Source organism: Saprolegnia parasitica, assembly GCF_000151545.1.
Source record: "Saprolegnia parasitica CBS 223.65 unplaced genomic scaffold supercont2.21, whole genome shotgun sequence".
Taxonomy (NCBI): Eukaryota; Oomycota; class Saprolegniomycetes; order Saprolegniales; family Saprolegniaceae; genus Saprolegnia; species Saprolegnia parasitica.
The window spans coordinates 244,215-269,082 of NW_012156415.1; the positions used below are offsets into that span (position 1 = coordinate 244,215).

Consider the following 24,868-nt stretch of genomic DNA (forward strand, 5'->3'; position numbering starts at 1 on the left):
GCGTACAAGACAGCAGCAGACCAAGGGAATTCCATGCGTTTGCTCTTTGACGTCCTCGCGCAAACCGAATGGAACTGAAATCCATATGTTTTACACTTGGTTTGAGTATACGCTCGTCGTGGTGCAGTGTGAATTTCGACATGACGAACGTGCAGGTGACGCCACCGGCGCCGACGAGGCCGATTCATAGGCGGTCGTCGTTAGGCGCTCCTCGCGGCCGCCTCGGACGGCTCTCTGCAGCACGTATGTGAGGGTCTCGACGTCGCCGCGCTCTGCGACGAGGTAGACAGCGCGAAGCCATATATCGCTTCCAAAATGCCAATATGTATCCATAGCACGACAACAATGCTCTCCACTTGGCTGTCCTGCATGGCCACGACCATGCCACAGCGGTCTTGGTGTCGGCGATGCCACATCTCGACGCATGCAACGAGGTACGTCTGTGAGGCTCGAGCAGCATCTGAACTATCGACCGCGTCGCAGGCGGGCGAGACGGCGCTCATTGTCGCCACCAAGCTCGGTCGACGCGAAATGGCCTTGCACCTGATCGAACACGGCGCCAGCGTCCATTTGAGAGCCAAAGTACGCTGCAAGCTCTTGAGAAATGAAGACACGATCGCGCTAGGACGACTGTGGTCCGCTCTACTATGCGTGCACGCTCGGGCTCGACGCCGTGGTGTTGCGCTTGCTCGACGCCGGCGCCGACCCCAACTGCGTACCCAGCATCTTGACTTTTCTCGACCTCTACTACGTACATTGACGTAGAACGAGCGATTGCCTCTCGAGGGCTTGTCGCAGTGCCCGCCGAGCGTCGATATTGCGCCGCTGCTGACGGCGCTTGTCCGCGCCGGGGCCGACGTCTGCAAGCCCAACTGGGTACAACCAACGATATCCCAACATCGTACCTTGGACGATCGTGTGCTAGATGGGTCGACCAGTCACATTACTTGAACGACGACAACCGCGCCCACCTCGTCGTTGCGAATGGTGTCTCCAACGACGAGTTGATCGACTATGTACGTGTGCAAGCGCTTTGGGAGACATGGGTAGACACGCATGTCTTCACTTAGGGCCTTGCCAGCTTTGTGTACCTCCCGCGCGTGCTGCAACTCTATGTGGCGCGTGGTGGCAACCCGAACGCGATCGCTGCGGTAGTTGGTGACCTCTATGGACGAGGTCGACGGGCATGAGTTGTAGCCGAAATCGGACGGCACTCTCCTCGCCCGCGCCTTCGAGATGGATCAAATCGACTCGGTGCGCATCTTGGCGCCGTATGCAGACGTCCACTTCCGCGGCGAGGTATGTACTGTATCCACGGCTGGGCGATCGCATGCGACAGTAGCATATTGCTAGGACGGATCGACGGCACTTCAATTCGCTTTGGAGAAGAACATCGACACGCCGACGCTCGAGCTGCTTCTGGCCAATGGCAGTGCGCAGTCGTCCGAGGTAGCGTCCGGATGAGAGAAAGCACTGAGCCGAGGCTTGTAGTACTATGCCCAAGCGCTCATTCTCGCCCTCCAAAACGCGAGTCTCTCCAACGTCGCGGTCCTGGCCGCGAAAACAGACCTCACAGCCGATGCGTACTGCCAGTATGCCTCCAAGGCGGCCTACATTCCGCTCTTGGTCGCATTGGGTGCGGACCCTGACATCCCCAATCAGGTAGCTCGGCGATGGACGCGGCGCCACTGTGATCTTCAGTTGCCCATGTACTGTATTAGAACGGGCAGACGCCATTGTTTGCCATCACGTGTCGGCCATTCGAGCACCGCAACGCCGCGTTGCTCGTGCGCGCATTGGCGCCCGTCACGAAATCTGCTCTCTCCGAGCGCCACGTATGCCACACCTACCCCGTTGCCTTCCGATTGATCGGCTGTATAGGAAGGGTACTCGGTCATGGACGCAGGTATTATGAGCGGGTCGCGCCCCGTCGTTCGCGCTCTCGTCGACGCGTTCCCGGCGTCGACGCCGTGCCTTCCAAGCGAGGCTTTGTTCTGGCAGCCGAGCTGTGAGGTCAGAGAGTACTCGACCTTTGTCGCCGACATGGGCTGGGCGCCCGGCCACGCGATCGCGTACGCGTCTCTTGAGCTCGCGTACTTGGCCGTTCTCGGCAGCGTTGTCAGTGCGCGCCACTGGACACCGTCGCCGCCATGGCCATCGCCGTCGACGTTGCCGCCGCCTGGCATCGCGCTCCTCCATGCCGAGCTAGACCAAGTGCGCAACGACCACGCACACATGCGAGGCGTGCGCCGCGCGATGGCGCGCCGCGTGTACTTTGTCGATGTGGCGTCGACGTTGCCAAGTGCGCTGCAGACGTCGCTATCGCCCCTCGAAGCGACGGCCACCTGGCGCGACGACGTTCTCGAGATCGTCGATCCGGCGCTGTACGGGGCCATTTACGGCCGGACGCGCTTTGCGCCACGCCAGCACCGCTTTCGAGTGGACTCGGCCCCGAGCATCGTCGGTCTCTCGCTTGTGACCGAGTCGGCGCTGCGCGGCGTGACCTGCCCCGTGCTCCAGATGCTGCCGACGCCGATATTGTGGGACAACACAACCGAGAGCGTGACGCTCGAGAGCTACATCAACAACGTGCCCGCGTCCAACGAGGCCGCGTACGAAGCGCTGACCGACTCGCTTCGGGTGGTGCTGCCTCTCCTGGACGTGGCGCTTGGCCTTGACTGCGACGATTACTCGCCGCACCGGCTCACGCGCGATCTGACCTCGACCAAGACACTGCGCAAGATGTATCGCAAGCAGCGCGGCCTTCCCCAAAACGCGACGGTGTCGGCCGCCGAACTCGATGCTTTCATCAAGTCGTTGAAGCTCCAGCACCCGTCGTACCCAAGAGAAAGCGTTCGCATGTCGAGCCGACCGTGGCCGTCGCCATTCGTCACGACCGCCGAGCCGACGCACCAAGGGATCTGCCACGTCACGGCCTACAGAGCGTCGGCGGCGACCAGCACGACGGCGTGGCGGCGGGGCTCGGGTGCGATAAACGAAGCCGCGAGGTTCACGGCGCTCGTCTTTTACGACGTGACGAATGTCGAGGCGCAGCTCGAGTGTCTCGAGACGTTTGCGAGCGTGTGCACCGAGATCGACAGCGCGACGCAGGAGGAGGTACAACTTGGTTTGTCTCTTTTTCGGTGGAGAAGCGACGCACGCACTAGATCTTCCTCAAGAAACCCCGCCCACAATGGAATTCGCAAGTGACCGATCGTCTGCCCGTGTACCAAGGTCGCGTCGTGCTCCTCGCGTCATCGGTTGCGCATCGGTTGCGCCTCCGCGCGCTCGATGCGACGCAGCCCAGCGGCCTCAAACTGGTCGCATGGGACTTTGTCTCGGATCGCACGGGCGGTATTCTCACGACGGCCGACGTCTTCCCGCAGCAACAAGGCGCGCTACAAGCGTCGCTGCATGGCACGTGGCTCGAAAGCCTCTTGCCCGACATCTTCGATATGGTCGTTGCGTTTCTTGGCTGCAGCGCCATCAGCGAAAGCGAGGCGCAGGCGGCCGCGGCGGCGACGAAGGCCAACCGCGATGCGATCGTTCGAGCGTCAATCGGGATGCCATGAAGCGACGGGAATAGTCGCTGGGTCGCCAGAATGGAAAGGGCATTTGCCGACGAGTCTGCGCCGCACACAAGTCGTTTGATCTTTTGTAATACAAGCGTGTACTAGTACATGATATGGCCATTGGTTGCCACCGGCATAGAGGATGGTGCAATGATGACGCCAAGGTCTTCCATCGAGAGCACTAGGGAATGTAGCTAGAAATACCAGTGTGCGAGGTCTACATTAATGCTAGAGACGAGAGCTCCTCCAACGCTGCATACCGAAGGAGTCATACACACGACGAGAGCACCGGCTGCCAACGTTGTCCATGGAAGCACCCACCATGCTCACCCAGTGGGACATGGAAGGGCGCGCTAGAGGCTCCTTCACGGCGCTTCGTGCGCGCGTGTCATCTCTGGCGCGCTGATAAAGAGAGTTACACTGTCGCCTCTCGTGCCTCTGTCTGACAAAGCAGGCTTGGCACATATTCACAGCATGATGCCACGTCATGAAGATATCAACACTTCACAATCTATTCTAGTATGAAAATACTTTCTATGCGGGTAATTAACGCCCTTCAGATCTTTTCAGACGCCATTGGCTTTTGGAGCCGGCCAGGCCGAGCGTGGCATCCAGCTCGACCCGAGCGATGCAGCCGCGGAGAGTACAAAAGCCTCGTACGCCTTTGTCAGGGCGCAGCGTCGCAAGTCACGCTTCTCCAGCCTGCGATACAAACACCAAGTACACGCAGCGCAGCGATGGCTTGAACGCCTTTGCAGCCCTCGGCGGCGCGAGTGATCTCGATGCCTCAGAAAGCGAAATCGCATGTCCCTCTACGACCCTCTCTACCACCAAAAGCGTGCTGCAAAGCTCGCCGATGCCAAGTTGGCGGCCCAAGATGCCCTCATGCGTACGCCGAGCCCGACGGTGGCCACGAACCAAGGTTTGCGTGCCGACGATTGTCTGTCAGCGCGACATCGACGGCCATCTCCGAGGCGATCCTCGGTGAGCTGCGTTCGGAAGCTGCTACACTCGAAGCGCAGGTCGTCAACCTCCAAGCCAGCCTCGAAGCGTCGCAGGATACGGCCATGACTCGCACCTCGGAGCTTGTCCTTGCCCGTGCCCAGCACGGGGCGGATCTCGAGACGCTTGGAGCTCAACTTTAAGCCTCACAGGATGCGTTTGGACATCTCGAAGCATCACTTGAAGCTTTAGAGCATGCGGCTGTGGCCGGTGCCTCAGAGTTTACCGCAGCACGATCGCAGCACGACACCGACGTCAAGCGACTATAAGCTAGCCTGGACGAGGCACAAGAAGCGGCTTTTCCCGGCGCCTCGTAGCACGACGAAAACGTCAAGGAGCTTCAGGCGAGCCTGCGAGAGGCACACTACGCACACAAACTGTGCAGCGGCGAGGTCGGAGGCACCGCCACTTGTTGTGCCTCTCGCAGGCTCGCCTGAAGCTCCTTGACGTTTTCGTCATGCTGCAAGGCGCCGGGCAAAGCCACTTCTTATGCCTCGTCCAGGCTAGCTTATAGTCGCTTGACGTCGGTGTCGTGCTGCGACCGTGCAACGGCGAGATTCAAGGCACCAGTCGCGGCGAGGGCTGAGGCACCGGTCAAAGCCGCTTGGCACCGCACCGGCACCGCAAGACTTGGTCGCAGCCGCAGAGCTCCAGACACACAAGGCTTACGAGGCGCTCAAAGCGCAGCCGATGACGCAGCAGTCGCTCTCGAACGAAGCATCAAGTACTGGTTGAAGCGGATTGACATTCTGTTTCACATCGTGTTTAAGACAGTGTTTTAGGTGAAACTGCCACGAAAACACTGGCTATCGCCATCTGGTGCAGCCAGTGGTTCCAGTATCTTTGCCTGCCGCGCTCGCATCGAGCGGCGCGGCCATTCGCGTTGCAAGCGAGAGCCATTGAGGTTGCTTTTGCCCTATATTAACATACCTAAATGCAGCACATCGCACGCTGTCGGCGCGGCAGACAGCGTCGAGCCACTGCGAGCACCTCGATGGTGCACACCAGTCGTTCGGGATTCGTGTATCCGGATCCGCATACGGCGCCCGTTGCTGGCGTCGTATTGGTGCTTTTTTGGCCGACGACCCGACCACCACGATGATGCTTGCGACCGGGACGACGGTGCAGCTCAAGACCGCGGCGATGCTGGTCAAGGAGCGGCGGATCGAGTTTCGCCGGGCGCGCAAGGCCGCCAACGCCGGCGCCGCGGTCGTCGTGGCCGGCGACAAGGCGGCCAAGGGTGCGAAAGCCAAGAGCAGCTCGCTCATTGACGTGCATGAGATCCACCGCCTCGTCAAGTGGAAGGTCCCGCGCAAGATCGGGCCCGGTCTCTCGAACCTCGGCAACACGTGCTACCTCAACTCGGTGCTGCAGTGTCTCCTCTACTCGCCGGCGCTCGTCCAGTATTTGCTGCCACGCGCGACGGCGAAAGCGATGCCGCAGCTCAAGTCGGGCTTTGCGGCCGAAAAGGTCATGGCCCGCCTCATTGCGCAGATGCACGCGTCGAATGCACCGCGCGTCGTCCAGCCGCGCGAGCTCGTCGTGAACCTCAAGCAGATTGCAAAGTTCTTCCGCATTGGCCGGCAAGAAGACTCGCACGAGTTCTTCCGACACCTCCTCGATGCGATGCACAAGCAGGCGCTCAAGGCCGCGGGTCTCAAGGACGACAACTCGCCCATGTCTCTCTCGACGCTTGTGCGCTCTGTCTTTGGCGGCTCGTTGCGCTCGTACGTGCAATGCGCCAAATGCAAGTACGTCTCGGAGCGCCTCGAGCCGTTCCTCGACCTCTCGCTCGAGATTTCGTCCGGCATCTCGACGATTGCAAATGCGCTGCGGCACTTTACAGCGGTTGAAACGCTGGATACAGAGAACGCGTGGAAGTGTTCGGGCTGCAGCCAGCGCAGCCGCGCCAGCAAGGGCCTCTCAATCCACAGCGTTCCGAACGCCCTCGTGCTCCATCTCAAGCGCTTTGACGTCTTTCGCGGTAAACTCAAAAAACACATTGCGTTCGACGACGTCCTCGACCTCAACCTCGGCGGGTCGGTCCTGAGCGCCAAGTGCGCCGAGAAGAAGCTCGCGCGCTACAAGCTCACGGGCGTCCTCGTGCACTCGGGCATGTCGCCCGACTGCGGCCACTACTACGCGTTTGTCAAGAGCCCTGCCGGCCAGTGGTTTGAAATGAACGACGAGAGCGTCCGCATGGTGCAGCTCCAGACCGTGCTCTCCCAGCGCGCCTACATGCTCTTCTATACGCGGGACGTGGTGCCCAAGGCGCCGGCGCCCGAGCCGCCGGTGGTCGTGGCACCGACGCCGACACCGACGCCGTCGTTGACGAGCCGCTCCCGACCAAGGCTGTTGCTGAAAAGGACGACGACGTGACGTCCGAAGAGAGCGTCAGCGAGGACGATGACGAGCGTACCGTGGTCGAGAACGAGCCCGAGCTGGTGAAGGGCGTCTCGCTCAAGACCGTCGCAACGCCGATGGCCTTTGCACCTACCTTTACGGGCCGCATCGGACACGTGTCGCGTTTCGGTGCCCCGTGGAAGCGGTTCGTGGTGCCCCGGCGCACGCCCAAGGCGCCGGCCAATGTCGACGCGGCGGTCGTCGTTGCGCGCAAGCCGGTGGTCGAGCCGATCGCAATCAACCCCAAGAGCCTCAACAAGAACAGTCTCTTTGGCGCCGACGTGCCCCAGTGGAACGACGACGCCGTCAAGGACGCGACACCGCTCGACGCGCAGAGCATCGCGCTGCAGACAGAGCACAACAAGAAGGTCCGGCTGCTCAACCAAGAAGTCTTCAAGCACAAGAAGAAGGTCGGTCTCGACCTCTGGGACCAAACGCTCGACCTCGGCAAGATCAAGAAGGTCAAGAAGCGCAAGGAGTTTGCGGCCAACGAGGGCGCGACCAACCAATTTCAGCGGGCGCTCGAGGCGAAGAAGAAGGCCAAGCGTGTATGATACTATAGACAACTTGGTGCGGCAACTGCCGCTTAGACGAAAAGACGAACCTCCGATGATGGATCCGAATATATAATACCTAGTGTTATGATTGTAGTCCAGCGCGTACTGCGTTATTGCTGCACCCACCGGTTGAGTCACGACCTGCGTCCAAGAAGGGAATGAATTGGATGCACGCGATCAAATCAAAGCAAGCCCCGTCGTACGATGCACGAAGGGAGTTGTAGTTGCGTGCGAGTAGCCATTTTAATTTCGGCATGTGCCACGTCCGAAGGAACGAGTTGATTGGTCAATAGAAAACGACCCAATTGCCATTTGTATCTCGGACTTGAAATTTGCGATGGCATTCCGTGGACGAGGGCGCGGCCGCGGTGGCGGCGGTGGCTTTGGCGGCCGTGGCATCAGCGTCGCCGACATCGTCGGTGGCACCATGGAAGAGCTGGGCATCTCGCACACGCAGATGATGTCACTCAACGTAGGATCATCCTGCGACGTATGGAAGACCTCATGCGATGCGTGTAGGGCGAGAACACACCGCTCTTTCCGCCCATCAAGCTGCCCGCGCCCGCGCCGCTTACCGACTCGGACAAGTATTTAGTGCACAAGATGCGCATTGTCGCTGACCGCATGGTCAATCTGTACCCGTCTGCACACCAAAAGACAGACGCCAGCGACGACGCCGAGATGGTGCACGTGACCGTGCCCGAGGTATTAGCCGCATTTTGCAGCGAGTCGCATCCGATGGCGCTGCGTAGATGGCCATGGAAGACCCGCTGGTGTGCTATGTACCGCGCGAGATCAACGAGAGCATGAGCCACGAGCTACTTACGAGCACGGACGGGCGTGCTGCGATCTTGCGCCCGCGCGCGTTCGAGCAGACGCTCAAGTCGCTCGAGCAAAAGGAAGGCAAGGCCAAGCCGGAGGCTCTCGACGAAGAAGAGGAGGCCGACGAAGACGAAGACATGGTACGGCACTGCTGAGAATGCAGGGATGTGTGATGATGGCATGCTGCGTGTGTAGGGCGACGAGGAAATTGACGACTACCAGCAAGACTATTACGGCTCGGACGATAACGAAAGCGACGGCGGCTATGAGGAAGCATACTAATAACTCGGACAGGAACAGGTCCGCTATTATCGTCGAGCTTTCTTGTGTATCCCAGCGTCAGAGGGGCCGCGCTTCAAGACACTGGCAACGCTTGCAGGTTGCGCAAGGCACCCGTGCACTTGGCACAACATTTGACCATCAGTGACTACATCAATGCCAACGCACAGCTCCAGCTCGCGAGCCTACGCTGGCCTACAAGCGCGGGCAGAAGTATCTCGGTATGGCTTCAACCGCAGACAGCTGAACCTCGGCCTGCTTCAACCAGCCAGCCATTTATGTTACTCCTAATCGGTAGTGCTGGGACGGATTGACCATCCACGCAACGCATGACCTTTTAGTACGGGCTTGCTCGCTCGCCATCATGGCTCGGCGCTGGTACATGAGAGTCACCTCAAGCAAGGTCGATGTCCAGTTCATGCTATTTCATTTCAGCCAATCGGATGCACCTTCAAGCTGTTAAAGCACCCGGATTGGTTGAAAAGCGGCGCGAGCGTTTGTTGCGCTCTGTTACCACTGGCAGAAACACGCGTCAAATGCTTCGACTTTTAGCCAATGCGGCGGCGGAAGCTTTGGCGCCCAGGAAGACGGAAGACGACGGCGCATCCATAAGAGGTGGTGGGTGAGGTGTATCTGAGAGGGGGTGGGTGGTGTGTTTCATAAAATTAACGCTGGTCCGTGGACGACCTCGCACGCTTAAACGACGACAGGGACCTCGTCGGTCTTGGAGTGGGGCAACCCCCCGACGTGGTCGTCGTGGTCTTCGTCGCCGCTCTCTGCCTTGGCATCCGAGTCGTCGCTCTTGTGGCCGATGTGTCCCTGCAGCGGCTCGTAGTTGACGGCCGGAGCAATGTTGATGATCTTGGGCCGGGCAATCATGTCGCCGGGGCGCGGGCGAGTGCGCGGGCGGCCGCGCGGCTTGCCCGTGCTGTTGCGCACCTTTTTCTTGAGCTCGTCCGCGAGCGACGCCGGCATCTTGCTCTTGTCGTCGGGCGAGATCGACCCGTCCGTGATCGACGACCGACGCGCGTGGTGGTCGTCGTCGTGGTCCTCGAGCGCGTCCGTCTTGGCCAGCGCATCTTCCTTCGTCTTTCCGTTGGGCGCGACCATGACGACAGGCGGTGTCGACGGGTTGTTCACTGGGAACTTGAAGCCGACCGGAAGAAGCGGCATGCCGAATGGCCACACAGGTACCTGGAGCTGCGCGTCGCTGAGCTGCGCCTGGATCGCGGACGCTTGCTGGGCGGCGGCGAGCATCTTCTTGGACGGACGACCGCGCTTCTTCTTCTTTGGGAGCTCGTCCGTCGCGCCAGGCTGTGCAAACGGCAGCATCATGGGCATCATCATCGTCATCGGGAACATCATGCCCATCGCGGCCATCGGCATCGTCAGCTGCTCCTTCTCTTTCGGGTCCATCTTCTTGAGCTCCTTCTTCTTGTCGTCGCGGCCGTCCGACTCTTCGCCGCGGTCAATCTCGTCCGTGTGGTCATCCATGTCGTTGCCATCGAGGCCCTTCGTGCGGATCTTCCGCTTCTTCTTCAGCGGGTCGTCCATCATCTTGGTTGCCATGCGCTCCGCGCTCGTCCGAAGCGCCGATACAATATCTTGTGATATCCTTGGAATTTTGACCAACCTTAGGCCCCCGTGCGAGTTCAGTGACTTCCATACAAAAACCAAGCTTAAATGGGGAGCCCTACCCCTTCCCCGAACTTTAATTTCAACCAATCGTAGCGAGTTCGAAGCCGGAGGACTGGTTGGCGGCCCTCCATTTTGGCCAATCGCTGCGCAAGGAACTGTGTCGACCAATCCAAACGCTGGAATCCAAAATATGGAATTTTGAATTGCTCGATTTAAATTTTAGCCAATCGAAGACGCGGCCACCGCCCACACCGCTAGTCTGTCTTTGCTTCACGCCACGGCTCCACGACACCGCGACGCCGAAGGCTCGCCTTCATTTACGCCCGCTCTCTGCGTCGCTCGTGCACATCACCCACGAAAGAGAGACCAAGCGACCCTCTCCTGGCTCTTTTATCACCGATTTTCAATTTTCGGTCCGATTCGAACAGCAATCTCGCCACCTTCCACAGACGTCCTTATAAACGACCTAGTGCGCGCTCACCCTCTCCGAGACCTTGCAGCGCTCGGGCACGAACCAAAATACCTTATAATCGCCGTCGTCGGTTCTCACACGCGAGCACAACCCTGCGGTCGCCAGATCGTGCGACGTACTACATCGTATATCAGAACGAGTTGTTGGTCGTCGCAGACTCCAGAGCCGTTCATGCCATTGCCACTTGGACGATCCTGACGCCACCTACACCTGCATCCCGCGAGCCTGGCATCCATATCTCCATATCAACGGACCACTTGAAGTTGCCGATCTTCTTTGTTCGGATACAAATGTGGTATCCGGCCAAAGTGCACTTGCACATGGGCGCAGTTCGAAAAACATCTTGGCATGCGCGCCCACATTGCCCTAGTGGCCGTGACGCTCTCCGTCCTGCTGGGAACGAGCGTGCTCTGGTGCTCGTACCAGATGCTGTCGCCAGAAGAGTCGGGCGACTTTGGTACGCTCGGCGCGTGTCGTCGACTTCTCACGGACGATGGACTAGGGTGGACGACTGCGTTTCGGCACGAGATGAGCGTCGCTGGCAACGACCGTCAATTGCGCCAAGAGGGACCGCTTGCGACCACGGCCAATGCGACGCGCGAATGATCGTCGTCTATTACTTAACTTAAAAAGCATCGTCTCGTTTACCCGTGTGCGCCGCGGCGCTGGTAGAAGAGGATGTAGGCCGTGCCGCTCGAGACGTGCGGCTTCTTGATCCCGGAGACGGTCTCGTCGTTGAAGTCATACCACTGGTCGTTCTCGGGGTTGCGGCATTCGCTACACAGAACCATGAGGTCGGACGAGCGCAGAAAGGACGGAGTACGCTGTGTAGTGGCCGCCGTTGAGCGAGCCCATGTGGTGGATGACGCCAATCAGATCATAGTCCCAGCTCTTGTCGTAGTCTACGCAATTGATGAGCTCATGGCGACGCCATGTCGACAGCAGCGTACGCAGATTGTCTTTGCTGCAAAACTCTTTGAGGTTGAGACCGTCGGCGGGAAACTTGATGGGCGTCGAGATCTTATCGCGGCTGAACGTCGAGTACGAGAAGCGCTTCAAATGCAGCACGAGCACGTGCGGGCACCTATATGTCCATGAGCATGCGGCGTCGGCATCGTACCAGGACGCACCGCTGGAGGTTGATCTTCTTGACGACAGACCGGTGCGTCTTGCACTTGGCGCAGTAGAATGCGTCGTCTTCCTTGATGTGTTCTTCCTCCGTGTACGCCCGCAGACAGTCTTCGACGGGCACGCCATTGTCGTCGTCGGTTCTAGCCGCGCTGAAGCGAGACGCCAAGCTCTTGCCCTTCTTGGGCACGGGAATCTACTTGAATATATGAGTACATGAGACATTGAGATAGACCCACCGAGAGATCCCAGAAGACGTCAAAGCACACGGACCGGTGCTGGCACGTTTGGCACGTGACTTCGGACCGTAATTGGCCGCAGAATTGCTCCGAGAGCGCGCTGACGTTGCGCTGCACGTAGAATTGCCAGTACTCTTCCGAGACGTCCTTGTCGGTCGCGCTCGGTCGATCTACAAGCGCGTCCGTCTAGTTGTCGAACACATTCGGAGCGTACGTGCCTGGGATTTCATAGTACGCTGGTTTTTTCTTGATGCGGTTGAGGTCTTCGTGGAGGCCGTCGACGAGGAAGCGAAGAAATTCTTGTGCGTCGTGCTGCTCGTACCTGGGCTGGTTTGAGAAGAGACGACGACAGGCGTCAACGTACCCAATGAAGCGCGACGCCAGCTTTCCAACGACCCGCTTCAGCTCGACGGGGCGCGTTGAACTGAACTCGGCTTGCTGCCACAGCACTTGCGTGAGGTCGCCAAACACACTGCACATATGAGCACGGACCCTTGAGAGGTATTGTACCATGCGAGTTTGCCTTGGGTCGGACTCGCCTCGTTGAGTTCTTGGAGGTGCTGGCCCATGCGGAAATACCGCATCACAAGCGGAACGTTGCTAAGGCACTGGAGACAACTGTTCATAAAGCTACGCCACAACCATTTTCCAGCAACTCGCAAGGCAAGATATGGACGCCATACCACGTGTTGCCGAGGTTCTGGAGACCGACGAGACCCTTTGTCGCGCTGCTCCGCTCCTTCATCACGATCGAGTTCGACGACGATGTTGTGATGCCGGCGGTCGCGAGCCGCGCCGAAATCGAGAGCGCGTCGAGCCGCGTGTCCTCCATACGGGGCTTGATGTCTTTGGCACCACCGGGATACGACGTGTACGTCGACGATGCGGGTGGTAGCTGCACCGTCGACGCATTGCCGTCGTCGTCGTTCTCCGAATCCTCGGTGCTCGACTTCTTGGAGCGTTCGTCCGCGTCGGGGGCTGGCGCAATACTGTTTTGGTTCGAGAGCGGCTGCAACCGCGGCGGCTCGCGCGGTTGCTGACGAGTTGCCCGCGAGAAGAGGCGGTTGCTCGGAAGCCGCGTCGTCGTCGTCTCGATGTTGCTGGAGTTTTTTCGTGGGCCCGTGCGAATGTGGACTGCCCATTATCATGCATGAGAGAAGGATTCATACAGGTGATGGAGCGTCGTACCCATCTTGTTGAGCATATCGCCGCCTATCGTAGTCGTCGCCAAGTCAGGCACCGGCGCGTCGGCGAGGTCCTTGTTGTTGTTGGCAGCGGCGGCGGTTGTTGCACTTGGGGGGGCGACCGACCTCGAAGGGGGGTGGGAGACGAAAGGCCGGACGTCGCTGGCTTGGCCATTCACTTGTGGACCTTGGAATCACAAAATGCTCGCGGCCCGTACTGCCAACCGCAGACGCCATCTTGGCTACGCTGGCGCACGATTGGCCCTGTCGACCTTACCGGCTCAACGGAAACCGTTGGCAGCCTTTGTGGCCCAATCAACAAGGCCAAGTGTCCTTTATATCTGCTTTGAAACGTCTCATGTTAATTGACTTGAGATTCCTGAGGTGTCTTCTCGAAGCGCGCCATCTTCGTCGATAGCTTGTCATGGCGAAGCGTCCTGGAACTCACTCAAGTCGTCGGTGGTGAGGCGAGGACTGCGAAGGGCACTGGCAGTATCATCGTCGTCGTCGTCGTCGTCACTTTCGGCCTCGTCCAGTTCATTTTGGGCTTGGCGGGCCATGGCCGTGGCGGCGATGGTCAGCGCTTCCTTGAGCGTATCGATCTCGTCCTGGTAGTCTTGCAGCGTGCGGTTGAGCTGAGCAGTCGCACTGTGCTCCTTGGAAAGCGACTCTTGAAGCTGTCGGCCCATGAGCTCGAGCTGCTGGGTTTTCTACGTGATAGTGGTCGTCACCCAGCATGCAGATTTGCATCAACCAGGGTGCACCTGCTTCTCCGCGTCGAGCTGCGCTGCGACCGCCTCGGTCTTGGCGGCTTCGTTCGCCAGCAGTGTCCACACGAAGCGACACACCCGCCAGTACCGCAGACATCCCAGCACACGCATGACTATGTAGAGATCAAGCACTTGGCGCATCGAACAACATACCTGCGGACGCGTAGTGGAGCTCATAGGAGACGGCGAACACGACAACGCCCATGTCAACGCAGTAGCCCAGGTGCGAGAAGAATGCGAGTTCGAATACCGCCACAAGCGCTGCCATTTCGAGTAGAAACGCGACTTGGGTAAACCCGGAGAGGGACTGCAGGACACGGTTGGCGACGACGGCCGACGCCCCGAGCGCCGCGCCGAGATCGAGGTACGCGCTGAGAAGCGCCGACACGACGTCCAGCGTGATGAGTGCGATCATGACGAGCTGCGCTTCGGGCGACTCGAGGAAGACGCCGACGCTGCGCCGACTCCAGCTCGGCGTCACGGCCACGTCGTCCTTGGTCATCGCGTCGTTTCGTGCAAGATACGCGTACGCGCGCCATGATTGGTCCGTTTCTAAACCTGTCAAAATGCATGCCTTGAAATATCAAAGAAGAGAGACGGCACGGAATTGTCTCGAAGTTGACAGCATTTGACGTCAGGCAGCGCGATGGCCCACCTCGAGAACGAGTTCCTCTCCAAGAAGTACCAGAAATGGGACAACTTCAAGGTACGATGCATGCCATGGCCCGCAAGCGCAGGCAGGGCGTGGGCCTCATGGGCGGAACGATGGCTAGGACGACGACGACGATGACACGGCCGTGCCTGTCCACGCCCAGACCCAGTACGACCACTCGGGCGACGGTACGATGACCATGGCGCATGCGTGGCCTCATGGCGCGACCTCGTAGCCGATATTGAGATCGTCGATCAGATGCTGCTGTCGCGCGAGCAGCTCGAAAAGTTCAAGAAGCTCGACCAGACCAAGCAAGAGATTTGGCAGATTGTCGTGCGCAAGCTGCGCGTGTGGTCGGCGTCGAGCCAGGGGGCCGAGGAGGGCGATGATGCGATTCCGTGCCGCCCGTACGCGATCCTCGTCAACAACATCTACCCGCTCGGCCAGGTACTGTTGTTTCTTCAAGATGGCATCGTCCGAGCCTGCGACATAGGTGGTCTCGAAGAAGATCTGCGACCCGCCCGAGGTCTACCCGTCGGCGCGCGAGATCCTCGAGCTCTCGCTCAACGCGATGGCGGACCCGCCGTCCAAGATTCCGCAGCACCGACCGGACAAGATTGTGTTTGCCGACAAGGCGCTCGTGGGCCAGCTCCGGCTCTCGTACGCGGCCCTTGGCATCGAGTGCACGTTCCTCACCGAGTCGGACGGTATCGACGCGTGCATTTCGTACGTGGCCGCCTCTACGATCAAAGAACGCATCTCATGTTTCCGGTAGCGAGCTCTCGGGCCACTTGGTGCGCAAGGACCTTGCGTCCATTGGCTCGGTGAGCGAGAAGCCGGGGCTTCCGCTGCCTGCCGACGCGATCAAGGCGTGGTATGAGGCCTGTGCGACGTTTGTCGATCTCTCGCCGTGGCGCAAGCTCGTCGAGCGGCAATCGATCCAGATCGATGCCACGGCATCGCTCTCGCTGAGCTCCAAGCCCAACGCATCGGTGCGTCGCCTGCCGACTTCATCTTTTGCCGCACAAAAAACGCTCCCGTAGGTGCACGGCGGGTCGGTCTACGTCTCGGTGCTCGGCCACACGGAGGATCCGAACGAAGAGAGTCTCAAGGGTGCATCGCGACCGCTTCCACCATCCTTTCTGAGTTTTGTGGACTAGGGCTCGCTTTGTTTTTACGCGCACGGACCTCCAGCGCCGCGTGTTGCCGCCCGGTACCGTTGTCTCTTGTCCAGTGGGATCGAGTGACATATTCTATGGTAGGCCAAACGCTCGCTCTGATGGAGAATCCGAGTTTGCGTCGGTGCGCGGCGTGCGACAAGAAGGCGCCGGCGGGGACCGACCTCAAGCGCTGCACGCGCTGCCAGTGCGTCTTTTACTGCGACGCGACGTGCCAGGTGCGCGGACTTGATACATTGATACATTTATCTAAACGGGGACATAATGGTGTAGCGAAGCCACTGGAAGGACCACAAGGTCAACTGCGTCGACATGAAAACCGCGGCCGCCAGCACGGACGGCAAGAAGGCGCACAACTGGGGCGCGCGCGAGCTCTCTGTCTTTTTCGGCGGCGTCACGTCCATGCCGTTTGACGACCTCGACGCGATCGACACGTACGCGTCACCCACTCGACTACGTATCAAGGTATCATCAACGACAAATGTAGGCACGGCTGCCGCATTGCGCGTGGCATGTACCCGACGCCAATGCTCTTCCGCCACGGCGAGCCGAGCACGCCATTAGTCTCGGACCTCCTCTGGCTCACGCGCGGCCTCGAAGCGATGAACGCGATGCTCAAGACAGCGCCCGGCTTTGTGAACGCGTCCATGGCCGGTCTCCTCGGCCTCAACGAGGCGGCCGAGGAAGCCAAGATGAGTGTCGACATCCCGTCGCTCGTGGCCGGTACGACCGAGACGGTCGTCTTGCGCAACAGCAGCGTCCTCTCCATGCACGACGTTGACGCGCTGCGCAGCGCCGTTGAGAAGAAGAAGAAGGCGGCGCAAATGGACGATTCGGCCGAGGAAAAAGCCGATGCAAGTGCCAACAACGAGAGCAGCTGCGTGCTCATGTAATGTGGCCGTAGTACATCCCCTTGCGTCAAATTGGGATGGAAATATGGCGGACGGCAAGGCACACGTTGTCGAGATATATTGGATATCATATCAGATCTTCACGTGCCTCTACGCGTTCCAGTGTATAGCACGGTACCTTGAGCCATAGTAGCAAGCCAGTCGAGGTCCCAGTGAGAGAAAACCTTCGTGGGGAACGGACGCCGCGACACGGCGTGGAATCCCGTACTGGATTTCCGCGAAATGTGGGTTATTTGCGGCGCGGACCAATAAAACGCAGGTCGGGACCACGTTAAAGTGTCCCACGCGCGCCCTGTCGCGGATTTCGCTTACCAGCGGCGCCTTCCTGGCCTCGTCCACGCCAGCCACCCGCCGCCGTGTCTCTTTTCGACCGAGATCGAACCCCAACCCTCGTCCTCGAGCTTACTGGTATCCGGCGCGACGGAAGTGCTCGCCTTCCCCGCCGAGCATGCAAGGCACTGAGCGTGTCTGCTTGGCGACTGGAGTTCGGTCTGGAGGAGGCTCGGCAGGTCGGACGACTCGACGGCAACTGTGTGTCGTCTGTCTCAATGTGCCCAGTGGCCCAGCTGGCGTCGCCCTTCTGACGTGGCGTCATAAACAGTGAGAAGATTCGACACGCGCTCGAAAGCGATGTGGCACGCGGCCGCTGTGCGCCGTGCGAATATTCCGCCGCCGTCCACTAGTATGAAGATCGCTCGCTTATCTCACTTTTCATTTTCGGCTTCTTGCGGACAAGCATGCAGGTAGCCGCACTCGTGCTCGCCGCGCTCCTCCACGAGGCGTCGGCCCAGCTCCTCGGCAGCCAAGACAGCGGCAAGTTTCTCTACATTGGCCTCCTCATCTGCGTGCCCATTGCACTCGGCACCATCTTCTTCTTGGTCTGCGGTCGCCTCTGCCGCACCGAGCAAGAGAAGCTCGAAGCCAACATCATCATGGGCGTCCCCGTCATCGTCTTTATCGAAGAGGGCCGCGACACCATGTCATCGACCGACGAAGTCGGCGTCTACGTGACGGGCAGGACGCCGATCGCACAGCCCGTTTACGATTTCGAGCTCGAACCGTCCGTCGCCCCCGTGACCGTGCCGTCGTCGTCGTCGTCGTCGTCGTCGTCGAGGCCATCGTCGTGCAGTGCGGCCTAGATTGCTCCTCTTATAGCGTACATTATTTATATGGACTGATCATGACAACATCGTCCATCATTTGGTAACCCATCTATCCCTCACGTTTGCATCGCGTTACTCGCAGCATCGCTCGTCGTACGAACTCGCTGTCGTGGCGATCGGAGCTTGAGGACACTCGAGCGATGGCGATGTCAAAAGCCTTGCCTTTTGAAAGTGTTGGCACAACCGTCAAGTGCCCTTCTCGTGTCGTCAAGTCCATTGCAGCCGTGCAGCAGAGGCTTCGCCGACGTGGTCAAGACGACGCTCGTACGGCAGCACCTTTTGCGTCTTCGTGCTCTGAAGAGCGACCGTCGGCCGCCTTCAATAATGGCGTTGGTGGTCGCTGCGTCCAGCGCATAGCTACTGCAGCCCCATGACATTCTTCGACAGGAGTCGACACGAGTCGACGGCAGACCATCCTCGTGCTGGAGCTGGCGTTGCTGCGATTTAGCGGTGGGCAACGAAGCAAGATTGCCCATCGGCGCCACCACAATCTCGGGCACGTACAGGACGTTCGTTATGTCGTCGACTTGGGTGAAATTGTGCAGCGCATAAGCGGGTCGGAACGCCGACACGGGCTCGGCGAGCCTCGGACCAAGGACATACCAATTGGTCTTCTTGCCTTGCCTCGGACCAAAGGCTCGAGGCACGCTCCTCGTGGAGATATTAAATGATGCCGACGTTTCACCAGCACCGAGGATACCGTCGTCACAGGAGTTTCGGATCGGGACATGACGCCGACGCCACGCGGATTCGCGACGACGACGACCTTTTCGACGATGCAGAGTCCGCGCGTACGGCGCTACTCGGAGCCAACGACCCGATCGCGCCACCTCTTGGAGCCTGTCGTCGCCCTCGCGCGCAAGTCGTTTCCGTGGATGAGCGCGACGGGCCGCATACCGACGCCGCTCCCGTGGTCCCCGGACGACGACATGGACGGTGAGGACGAAGAAGAAAAAGAGCAAGACGCGCCCGGTGGTTGCGTCCGGTCCAGTGACGCCGACGCGTGGCGCCGGGTCGTGGATATCGAGGCCGAGTGCCGCGTGACGCTGACGGCGTGTCTGTCGGTGCGAGAGATCAATTTGCGCCAGCACACGCTGCTCTCGACGCGCCTCGCCGACTACGCGGCGCTTCTCCAGCGCTACAAGCAAGCGGCGGCCGCGCACGCGCAGTGGACCACGATCACCGCCATGGTCCAGAACGAGCTGCCGCGCTGCTTGGACCAAGTGGCCGTCAACCTCAATGACAACGACGGCAAGGTGCTCGCTCTCCAGCGCCAACTGATGCAGCTCTCCCGCCAGCGCGAGACCCTCGAAGAGCGGCTTCTGCACCATACGTCGCGGGTAACGACGGCCGTTCAAAGCGCTTAAGAACCCTCGCTGCATCTCTCTTGGTTTCATTCGATTCGTGTCGTTGTTATAAGACTACCACTAAGATCTTCTTTAGCACTGGATATCGACTCGCGTCGGCCATAGCTATGCATCGTTTTCAGGTTTTGTGTAAACCCAACAGACAATGCCTGGTCGATGACAATGTTGTACGTTGTCAATCATGCATCGTCGAGGGCGAAAAAGCGCACCAAGTCGACGATTACAGAGAAACCGCACCCAATTTACAAGATAAAGTAGCACCGATTTCGTGGAAGCCATTTCTGAACGAGGCGGCCGCGACGGCGTCGCTAGAGCGAACCAGCATGCGCACGTTTGGTGTTGGAGTCCCCACTCTTCCATGGCGAAACTAATAGCGCCCACCGTCGCGACACATGTGAATCGCCACTCTTACCACACAATCACTCGGCGAATGAGAATGCTGGTCACCGGTCGGGCTGGAATGACAACCAAACGACAACCCGTATGGCGGAGACGACGATGATGTGCGGCTGTACGTTTGCCGACGGGACGTGGCACCATGCTGAGGCGTGTGCATGGACCCATTGCCGCATGTGCGCCTGGTGCGACCCGCTTGAGATGGCCTCGGACGCCGGCTTTGATGCGTTCACCGCCCACTTTGCCGTTTGCGCCGGCCGCCGGCACGCGGCGCACCTCGACAAGTGGCTCACGGGGCCGGTCGCGTTCGGTGCGACCGCAGAAGAAGTCTCAGCGCTCTTGCCAGAGTACCGCGGCGTGTACCGCGAGGGGCGCTGTCCCGTCGCGCGCGAGGTGACCAACTTTCATTGCTACTACTTTTGGTACGGCGAGCGTACGTCGGCCGAAGGAGAAGCTTATAGTGCAGGGCGTAGGGCGCCGCTAGCTGAAGTCGCCCACCATTTTCCATTCCTTCCGCGCACGCTGCGTCAAAACGACTACGCGTGTTTCCTCTTTGAGAAAGGCGGCGGACTGCGCATGCTCTCGTTCCGGTTCTTCGAGCCGTCGACGCCGACGGAGATACCGACGGTGCTAGCGTACTTTGCTCGGCTCTTTCAAGTGCAGCTCGACGAGCGCCTTGACGCATCGGTCCTCACGCCCGACGCGACGACGCTCATCTCGCTCGGCCCGCGGGGATACCACGCCGACGAGAATCCGAACGTGCTGCTCACCGTCCTCGAGTTTGCAGATGCGCGCCGCCTGCCTATCAACAACCGCAACTACCTTCCGCCGCCACCGACGCATGCAGTTCTGAAACGCTGGCTTCCGCTGCCGCTGGGCACCTCACTTGAGGCTGCCCAGCGCCTCCTTGATTGGCCGGCCACGACGAGTCTCGATGGCCACACGACGCTTCGGTATGTGTGTTGACGGTCACGAAGCTAGAGACCTGACATGTCTACTGATAGGAGTCCGCTTGCAGCGGTAGCAGCGCAGTTTCCAAGCCTGCCCACGAAGCTGGACGCAAGCGACGAGGTCCTCTTCGTCTTCGAGCCAAGCACCGGCCTCGTGCTCGCCTCGCTGCGGTTTCTGGAGGAACCGACGACCGGCAACAGTATGCCGCCCATCCTAGCGTACCTCTCGGGGCTCTTCCAGCTGCCTCTCGACATGGACGGCGATGGCGGTACGGCTCGCGTTGACGATCATGTTTTGAGTTTGAGCGTCGCCATGCTCGACTGCCCAGTGACGCGACTCGACATCTTTGTCGCGCGCAGCGTCATTGCCGCGATGCAAACGGAACGCGGCACGAACCGCCGCGACAAGAAGTGCGGCGTTAGCTAGCGGCTTCGATCTGGCGCTTCGAATCCCGCTTCGTTTTTCTAGGATCATTTATTGGTGCTTCAAATGGCGTTCGATTGTAACGTCGCCTTCATTGCGCGTGGCGTTGGGGCCGCGATGCACGAGAAAGTAGCGATGCAGGTGATGGTCCCGATGGTTGTGGGCAAAGATTGCTGTCTGTCCCACGACGGTTGGACAGCGCAGTGTCCAGTTCCGCAATCCAGGACAACGACAACAATTCACGACACTACTGTACGACATGTGGCACTTCAAGCACAAGTCGTTCATTGTCCCATCCCGCGATGGTAAAGTGACCTTGAAATGACGTGCTACGACGAATATAAGCTATCAGTGAAAGCTTATTCTGATAGCTTGGGCTGGTTCCGTTGATACAGCCAAATGATAGTTGCCGGGGCTGAGTTGTCGCTGCATTGTGTTGGGTTGTGAGTTGTGATCCCACTCTGCCTGCATTCCAGCAACTTGCCATCATAATTCAGTTTGCACGTTGCCATCACGATGATGATGCAAGCCACCGCGTCGCCGCCGTCCGAATGCGCATGTGTGTTTGCCCACAGCAGTTGGCAGCGCAGCGCGCACTGCCGCTGGAGCCACTGCCGCAACTGTGCGTGGCGCTGCCCCATCGACGTGGCGTCCGAGGCCGGCTTGGTCGCGTTCGCCGAGCACTTTCGCGACTGCGCCGGCCGCGCCGCCCGGGCCCACCTCTGTGGCTGGCTCGCGTCCAGCGTGCGCTTTGGCGCGTCCATTCGAGACATTGTCGATCTCTTCCCGGACCGCGGTCCATTCCACGAAAAGCACTGCGCCATCGCGCCCGACGTGACCAACTTTGTGTGCCGCCAGCTCTGGTACGCTCGTCCGCTTCTTCTCGGTCTCATCGTAGATGTAGGCTGCCGCTCTCGGTTGTCCTCTGCCTCTTCTTCCCGACGCTCGCCGAGGACCTCGTCGCTGCCACGTCGCCATCGGATGCAGTTGTGTTTTCGTTTCAAGACGGCTACGGCCTGCGCATGGTGTCGTTCCGCTTCGAGGAAGAGACGCCGGTGCTCGCAGTCTACTTTGCCTTTGTGCTGCAGCTGCGGCTGACGGAGACGATTGCAAGTGCCCTGCACGCAAGCAGCTACCTCGAGGACAACGAAGCGTGCGTCGTGGCGCTGACCTCAACGACGCACAAAGTGGATCCGCGGAACCGACGAGCAGCCACCAGAGCCACGACGTGGCTCGAGTTCGTCGACCCGCGCATGGCGCCGGCCAACGGCCGTGACTATGCAGTTGTCCGCGATCGGACCGAGCGAGCACATCAGTAGGCATCCATCGAGCGCCCTTGCATTATGTAATCAATAGAAACACGCGGTTTAAAGAGGACATGCATACGACGTGCTTGCCGCGCCGTGGTGGAGGCGGCGATGGTTTTCATTCAACGAATTTATTGGCCGTGGTTGATGGGTCCGCCTTGCAGACGCTTCAACGCAGACCATGGCTTCGGCGCTGAGATTGACGGCAATGGTGGCTTCGCATCAATCAACCCTTGTGGAGCCAAGAGATAATTGTCCACCGGCAACCATCGTGTTCGAAGTCAATCAATCAATCAATAATCAATCAATCAATCCAACGTGTTTGCGTTGACATCATATTAGCAAAAACTAACGCAAAGACTTCGCATACGTAGTGCTACGCCTGAATGCGTGGGAGTTGGCACCAGCACTTGGTCGTTAGAAGTGAGCTGCGCACGGAGAGATCCATCCCGTGGTCCGTGGTGGACCCCACTCGCCGAGGGATAGCTCGCTCGATGTCGTACACAGGCTCCTGGACTCGGACCACGTAAATATATGGTTTTCAAAAAATGCTATCTTGCGTGGGTGAGGTAGGCGCGACTTCCAAGTACAATTGGAAAATCGTCGCCCAGAGACCTCGAACCATGGCTTGGTCAGCTGGCGGATCGTCATGCTATCCAGCGTATATATTGATCAAGCTTGCGCGTGGGCAATGGGCGCAATATTGAAAGCCTCACTCGAGAACCAATGGGATGCGCGCGCCGTGCCTGGTGATTGGCGCTCCATTGGGTGGTCCATACGTGGCACCCATCATTCCGCAAGCGTCGACCGAGCAGCAGGTACGTCAGCGAAATGCTATAGGCTCACTAGACCTCGGAGACTTGCTTGTATCGGCGTATTGCTGCGAGTCTCTCGGCTACCATGGCCTTCGTGAACAGCTCGTTGATGGAATTATAACGTTTCGCGCTGCGGTAGAATGCCACGAGGGACAATTTTGACGCCCAGCGAGCGCGAGAGTATTTTGGCCTTGAGCCACTCGGGGCTCTCGAACCGGGCGATCGCCAAGCAGCTCCGCCGGTCCCCAAAGGTTGTCAACCACTTTTTGAAGGACCCGGATGCGTACAACACGGCAAAACGACCGGGTCGCAAGCCAAAGCTCAGCGCAGAGGCGACGCGGCGACTCGTCGCGGCGGCGTCTGAAGGTATTTTCACGGCCCGACAGTTGCGTCTCGTCCACCAAGTGCCCCTCGGAGTTCGTCGCATCCAGCAAATCGTCTCCAGTGCCGAGCCGTTCCGCTCCGAGGTGCCCAACTTGACCCCTGCGCAGATGCGGCAGCGCGTCCTCTTTGCAAAGCGTCATCTCGAAGCCCGGTTTGACTGGTCCTCAGTCATCTTCAGTGACGAAAAGACGTTCTATCTGAACGTCCACCAGATCGACGACCAGATCGTCAACCAGACGCACCAGCTCATCCAGCCGGGGGCTTCGATCACGGTCTGGGGCGCGTTTGCGGCAGATGGCACCAAGGTGCTCGCGATCCTCGACGGCAAGCAGGACGCGATGACGTACTGCAGGACGCTGCAGCAGCACTTGCTGTCCATGTACGACCGGTCGCGCCACACGTTCCAGCACGACAACGCTGTGGTCCACGCATCCAGAGCCACGGCAGCTTTTCTGCGCATGAAGAAGGTCAAGGTGCTGTCGTGGCCGGCTCGGTCGCCCGATCTCAGCCCGATCGAGAACGTCTGGAGCCACGTAATGGGCGACGTCTACGCTGACGGACGCCGCTACTCGTCCGTTCCTGCCTTGCGCGCTGCGATCGAGACAGCGTGGTCCCGTCTGTCGAGTGCGTACCTCAAGACGCTGGTTGCCTCCATGAACAAGCGCTGTGTCGCAATCCTCATGAAGCGCGGCGCGGAAGTTGACGTCAAGCCGGTTCACGCGTCTTGAGTCAATGAGATTGTTGCACGAGCAGCCGCAGTGGTTTTTGAACCAGTATGTATGATGGCCCTTGGGTGATATAACGCGTCGAACTAGTGCTTCCATACTACCTTTTCACAACGACTGAGGACCTGGAGCATGCTGTCGAGGGCGAGCCTGCGATCCAAAGCAAGTGGCTACCGGTATGCAAGGATGACGACGTTCGTGTGTTCAGCTAGGCTAACTGAAGAGATGTTTCTTGTTCTTCTTGCCGCCCTTCTTCTTCTTGACCACGTCGATGGACCGGTCTTCCCACTTGCCCTTGGAGATCTTGACCGGGCGGTTGCCAATGTACTTGCCGTTCATTTCGCGCATGGCCTTGGCCGCGTCAAAGGGGTCGAGGAAGCTCACAAAGCCATAGCCCTAGCGTCCTACATGAGCTCGAGCCAGATGCGCCGCATACCTTGGACTTGTGCGTGAGCTTGTCCCGCACGACTTTGGCCATCGCAAACGAAGCATAAGTCGAGAAGGCCTGCGACAAGAGTTCGTCGTTTACC

The 24,868-nt window shown here is 59.4% G+C and overlaps 11 protein-coding genes across 11 annotated transcripts; 7 read left to right on the forward strand and 4 right to left on the reverse strand.

The window, feature by feature from the left end:
* Positions 1 to 424: 424 nt before the first annotated feature.
* On the forward strand, positions 425 to 951 carry SPRG_20022 (hypothetical protein; the record flags this gene model as incomplete). The annotated part of the gene is made up of 5 exons (XM_012345160.1): positions 425 to 434; positions 484 to 582; positions 626 to 715; positions 766 to 876; positions 926 to 951. 5 exons carry the CDS (start codon positions 425 to 427, stop codon positions 949 to 951), a joined length of 336 nt encoding a protein of 111 aa, XP_012200550.1.
* A 1,092-nt stretch (positions 952 to 2,043) lies between these two features.
* Positions 2,044 to 3,572, forward strand: SPRG_20023 (hypothetical protein; the record flags this gene model as incomplete). The annotated part of the gene is made up of 2 exons (XM_012345161.1): positions 2,044 to 3,117; positions 3,168 to 3,572. The coding sequence occupies 2 exons, from the start codon at positions 2,044 to 2,046 to the stop codon at positions 3,570 to 3,572; spliced, it is 1,479 nt and encodes a 492-aa protein (XP_012200551.1).
* A 2,100-nt stretch (positions 3,573 to 5,672) lies between these two features.
* SPRG_20024 (hypothetical protein) lies at positions 5,673 to 7,531 on the forward strand (the record flags this gene model as incomplete). Its single annotated transcript, XM_012345162.1, has 2 exons — positions 5,673 to 6,866; positions 6,911 to 7,531. The coding sequence occupies 2 exons, from the start codon at positions 5,673 to 5,675 to the stop codon at positions 7,529 to 7,531; spliced, it is 1,815 nt and encodes a 604-aa protein (XP_012200552.1).
* A 430-nt stretch (positions 7,532 to 7,961) lies between these two features.
* On the forward strand, positions 7,962 to 8,638 carry SPRG_20025 (hypothetical protein; the record flags this gene model as incomplete). The annotated part of the gene is made up of 4 exons (XM_012345163.1): positions 7,962 to 8,006; positions 8,054 to 8,239; positions 8,287 to 8,496; positions 8,552 to 8,638. 4 exons carry the CDS (start codon positions 7,962 to 7,964, stop codon positions 8,636 to 8,638), a joined length of 528 nt encoding a protein of 175 aa, XP_012200553.1.
* A 693-nt stretch (positions 8,639 to 9,331) lies between these two features.
* On the reverse strand, positions 9,332 to 10,204 carry SPRG_20026 (hypothetical protein; the record flags this gene model as incomplete). The annotated part of the gene is made up of 1 exon (XM_012345164.1): positions 9,332 to 10,204. One exon carries the CDS (start codon positions 10,202 to 10,204, stop codon positions 9,332 to 9,334), a length of 873 nt encoding a protein of 290 aa, XP_012200554.1.
* Positions 10,205 to 11,093: 889 nt separating this feature from the next.
* SPRG_20027 (hypothetical protein) lies at positions 11,094 to 11,351 on the forward strand (the record flags this gene model as incomplete). Its single annotated transcript, XM_012345165.1, has 2 exons — positions 11,094 to 11,202; positions 11,248 to 11,351. 2 exons carry the CDS (start codon positions 11,094 to 11,096, stop codon positions 11,349 to 11,351), a joined length of 213 nt encoding a protein of 70 aa, XP_012200555.1.
* A 38-nt stretch (positions 11,352 to 11,389) lies between these two features.
* Positions 11,390 to 13,316, reverse strand: SPRG_20028 (hypothetical protein; the record flags this gene model as incomplete). Its single annotated transcript, XM_012345166.1, has 10 exons — positions 11,390 to 11,522; positions 11,569 to 11,647; positions 11,696 to 11,829; positions 11,876 to 12,069; positions 12,113 to 12,272; positions 12,327 to 12,434; positions 12,477 to 12,584; positions 12,623 to 12,742; positions 12,796 to 13,246; positions 13,301 to 13,316. The coding sequence occupies 10 exons, from the start codon at positions 13,314 to 13,316 to the stop codon at positions 11,390 to 11,392; spliced, it is 1,503 nt and encodes a 500-aa protein (XP_012200556.1).
* Positions 13,317 to 13,718: 402 nt separating this feature from the next.
* On the reverse strand, positions 13,719 to 14,568 carry SPRG_20029 (hypothetical protein; the record flags this gene model as incomplete). Its single annotated transcript, XM_012345167.1, has 3 exons — positions 13,719 to 14,006; positions 14,061 to 14,179; positions 14,220 to 14,568. The coding sequence occupies 3 exons, from the start codon at positions 14,566 to 14,568 to the stop codon at positions 13,719 to 13,721; spliced, it is 756 nt and encodes a 251-aa protein (XP_012200557.1).
* A 4,178-nt stretch (positions 14,569 to 18,746) lies between these two features.
* SPRG_20030 (hypothetical protein) lies at positions 18,747 to 19,337 on the forward strand (the record flags this gene model as incomplete). The annotated part of the gene is made up of 1 exon (XM_012345168.1): positions 18,747 to 19,337. The coding sequence occupies one exon, from the start codon at positions 18,747 to 18,749 to the stop codon at positions 19,335 to 19,337; it is 591 nt and encodes a 196-aa protein (XP_012200558.1).
* Positions 19,338 to 23,369: 4,032 nt separating this feature from the next.
* On the forward strand, positions 23,370 to 24,341 carry SPRG_20031 (hypothetical protein; the record flags this gene model as incomplete). Its single annotated transcript, XM_012345169.1, has 1 exon — positions 23,370 to 24,341. The coding sequence occupies one exon, from the start codon at positions 23,370 to 23,372 to the stop codon at positions 24,339 to 24,341; it is 972 nt and encodes a 323-aa protein (XP_012200559.1).
* A 210-nt stretch (positions 24,342 to 24,551) lies between these two features.
* On the reverse strand, positions 24,552 to 24,816 carry SPRG_20032 (hypothetical protein; the record flags this gene model as incomplete). Its single annotated transcript, XM_012345170.1, has 2 exons — positions 24,552 to 24,734; positions 24,775 to 24,816. The coding sequence occupies 2 exons, from the start codon at positions 24,814 to 24,816 to the stop codon at positions 24,552 to 24,554; spliced, it is 225 nt and encodes a 74-aa protein (XP_012200560.1).
* Positions 24,817 to 24,868: the final 52 nt, after the last annotated feature.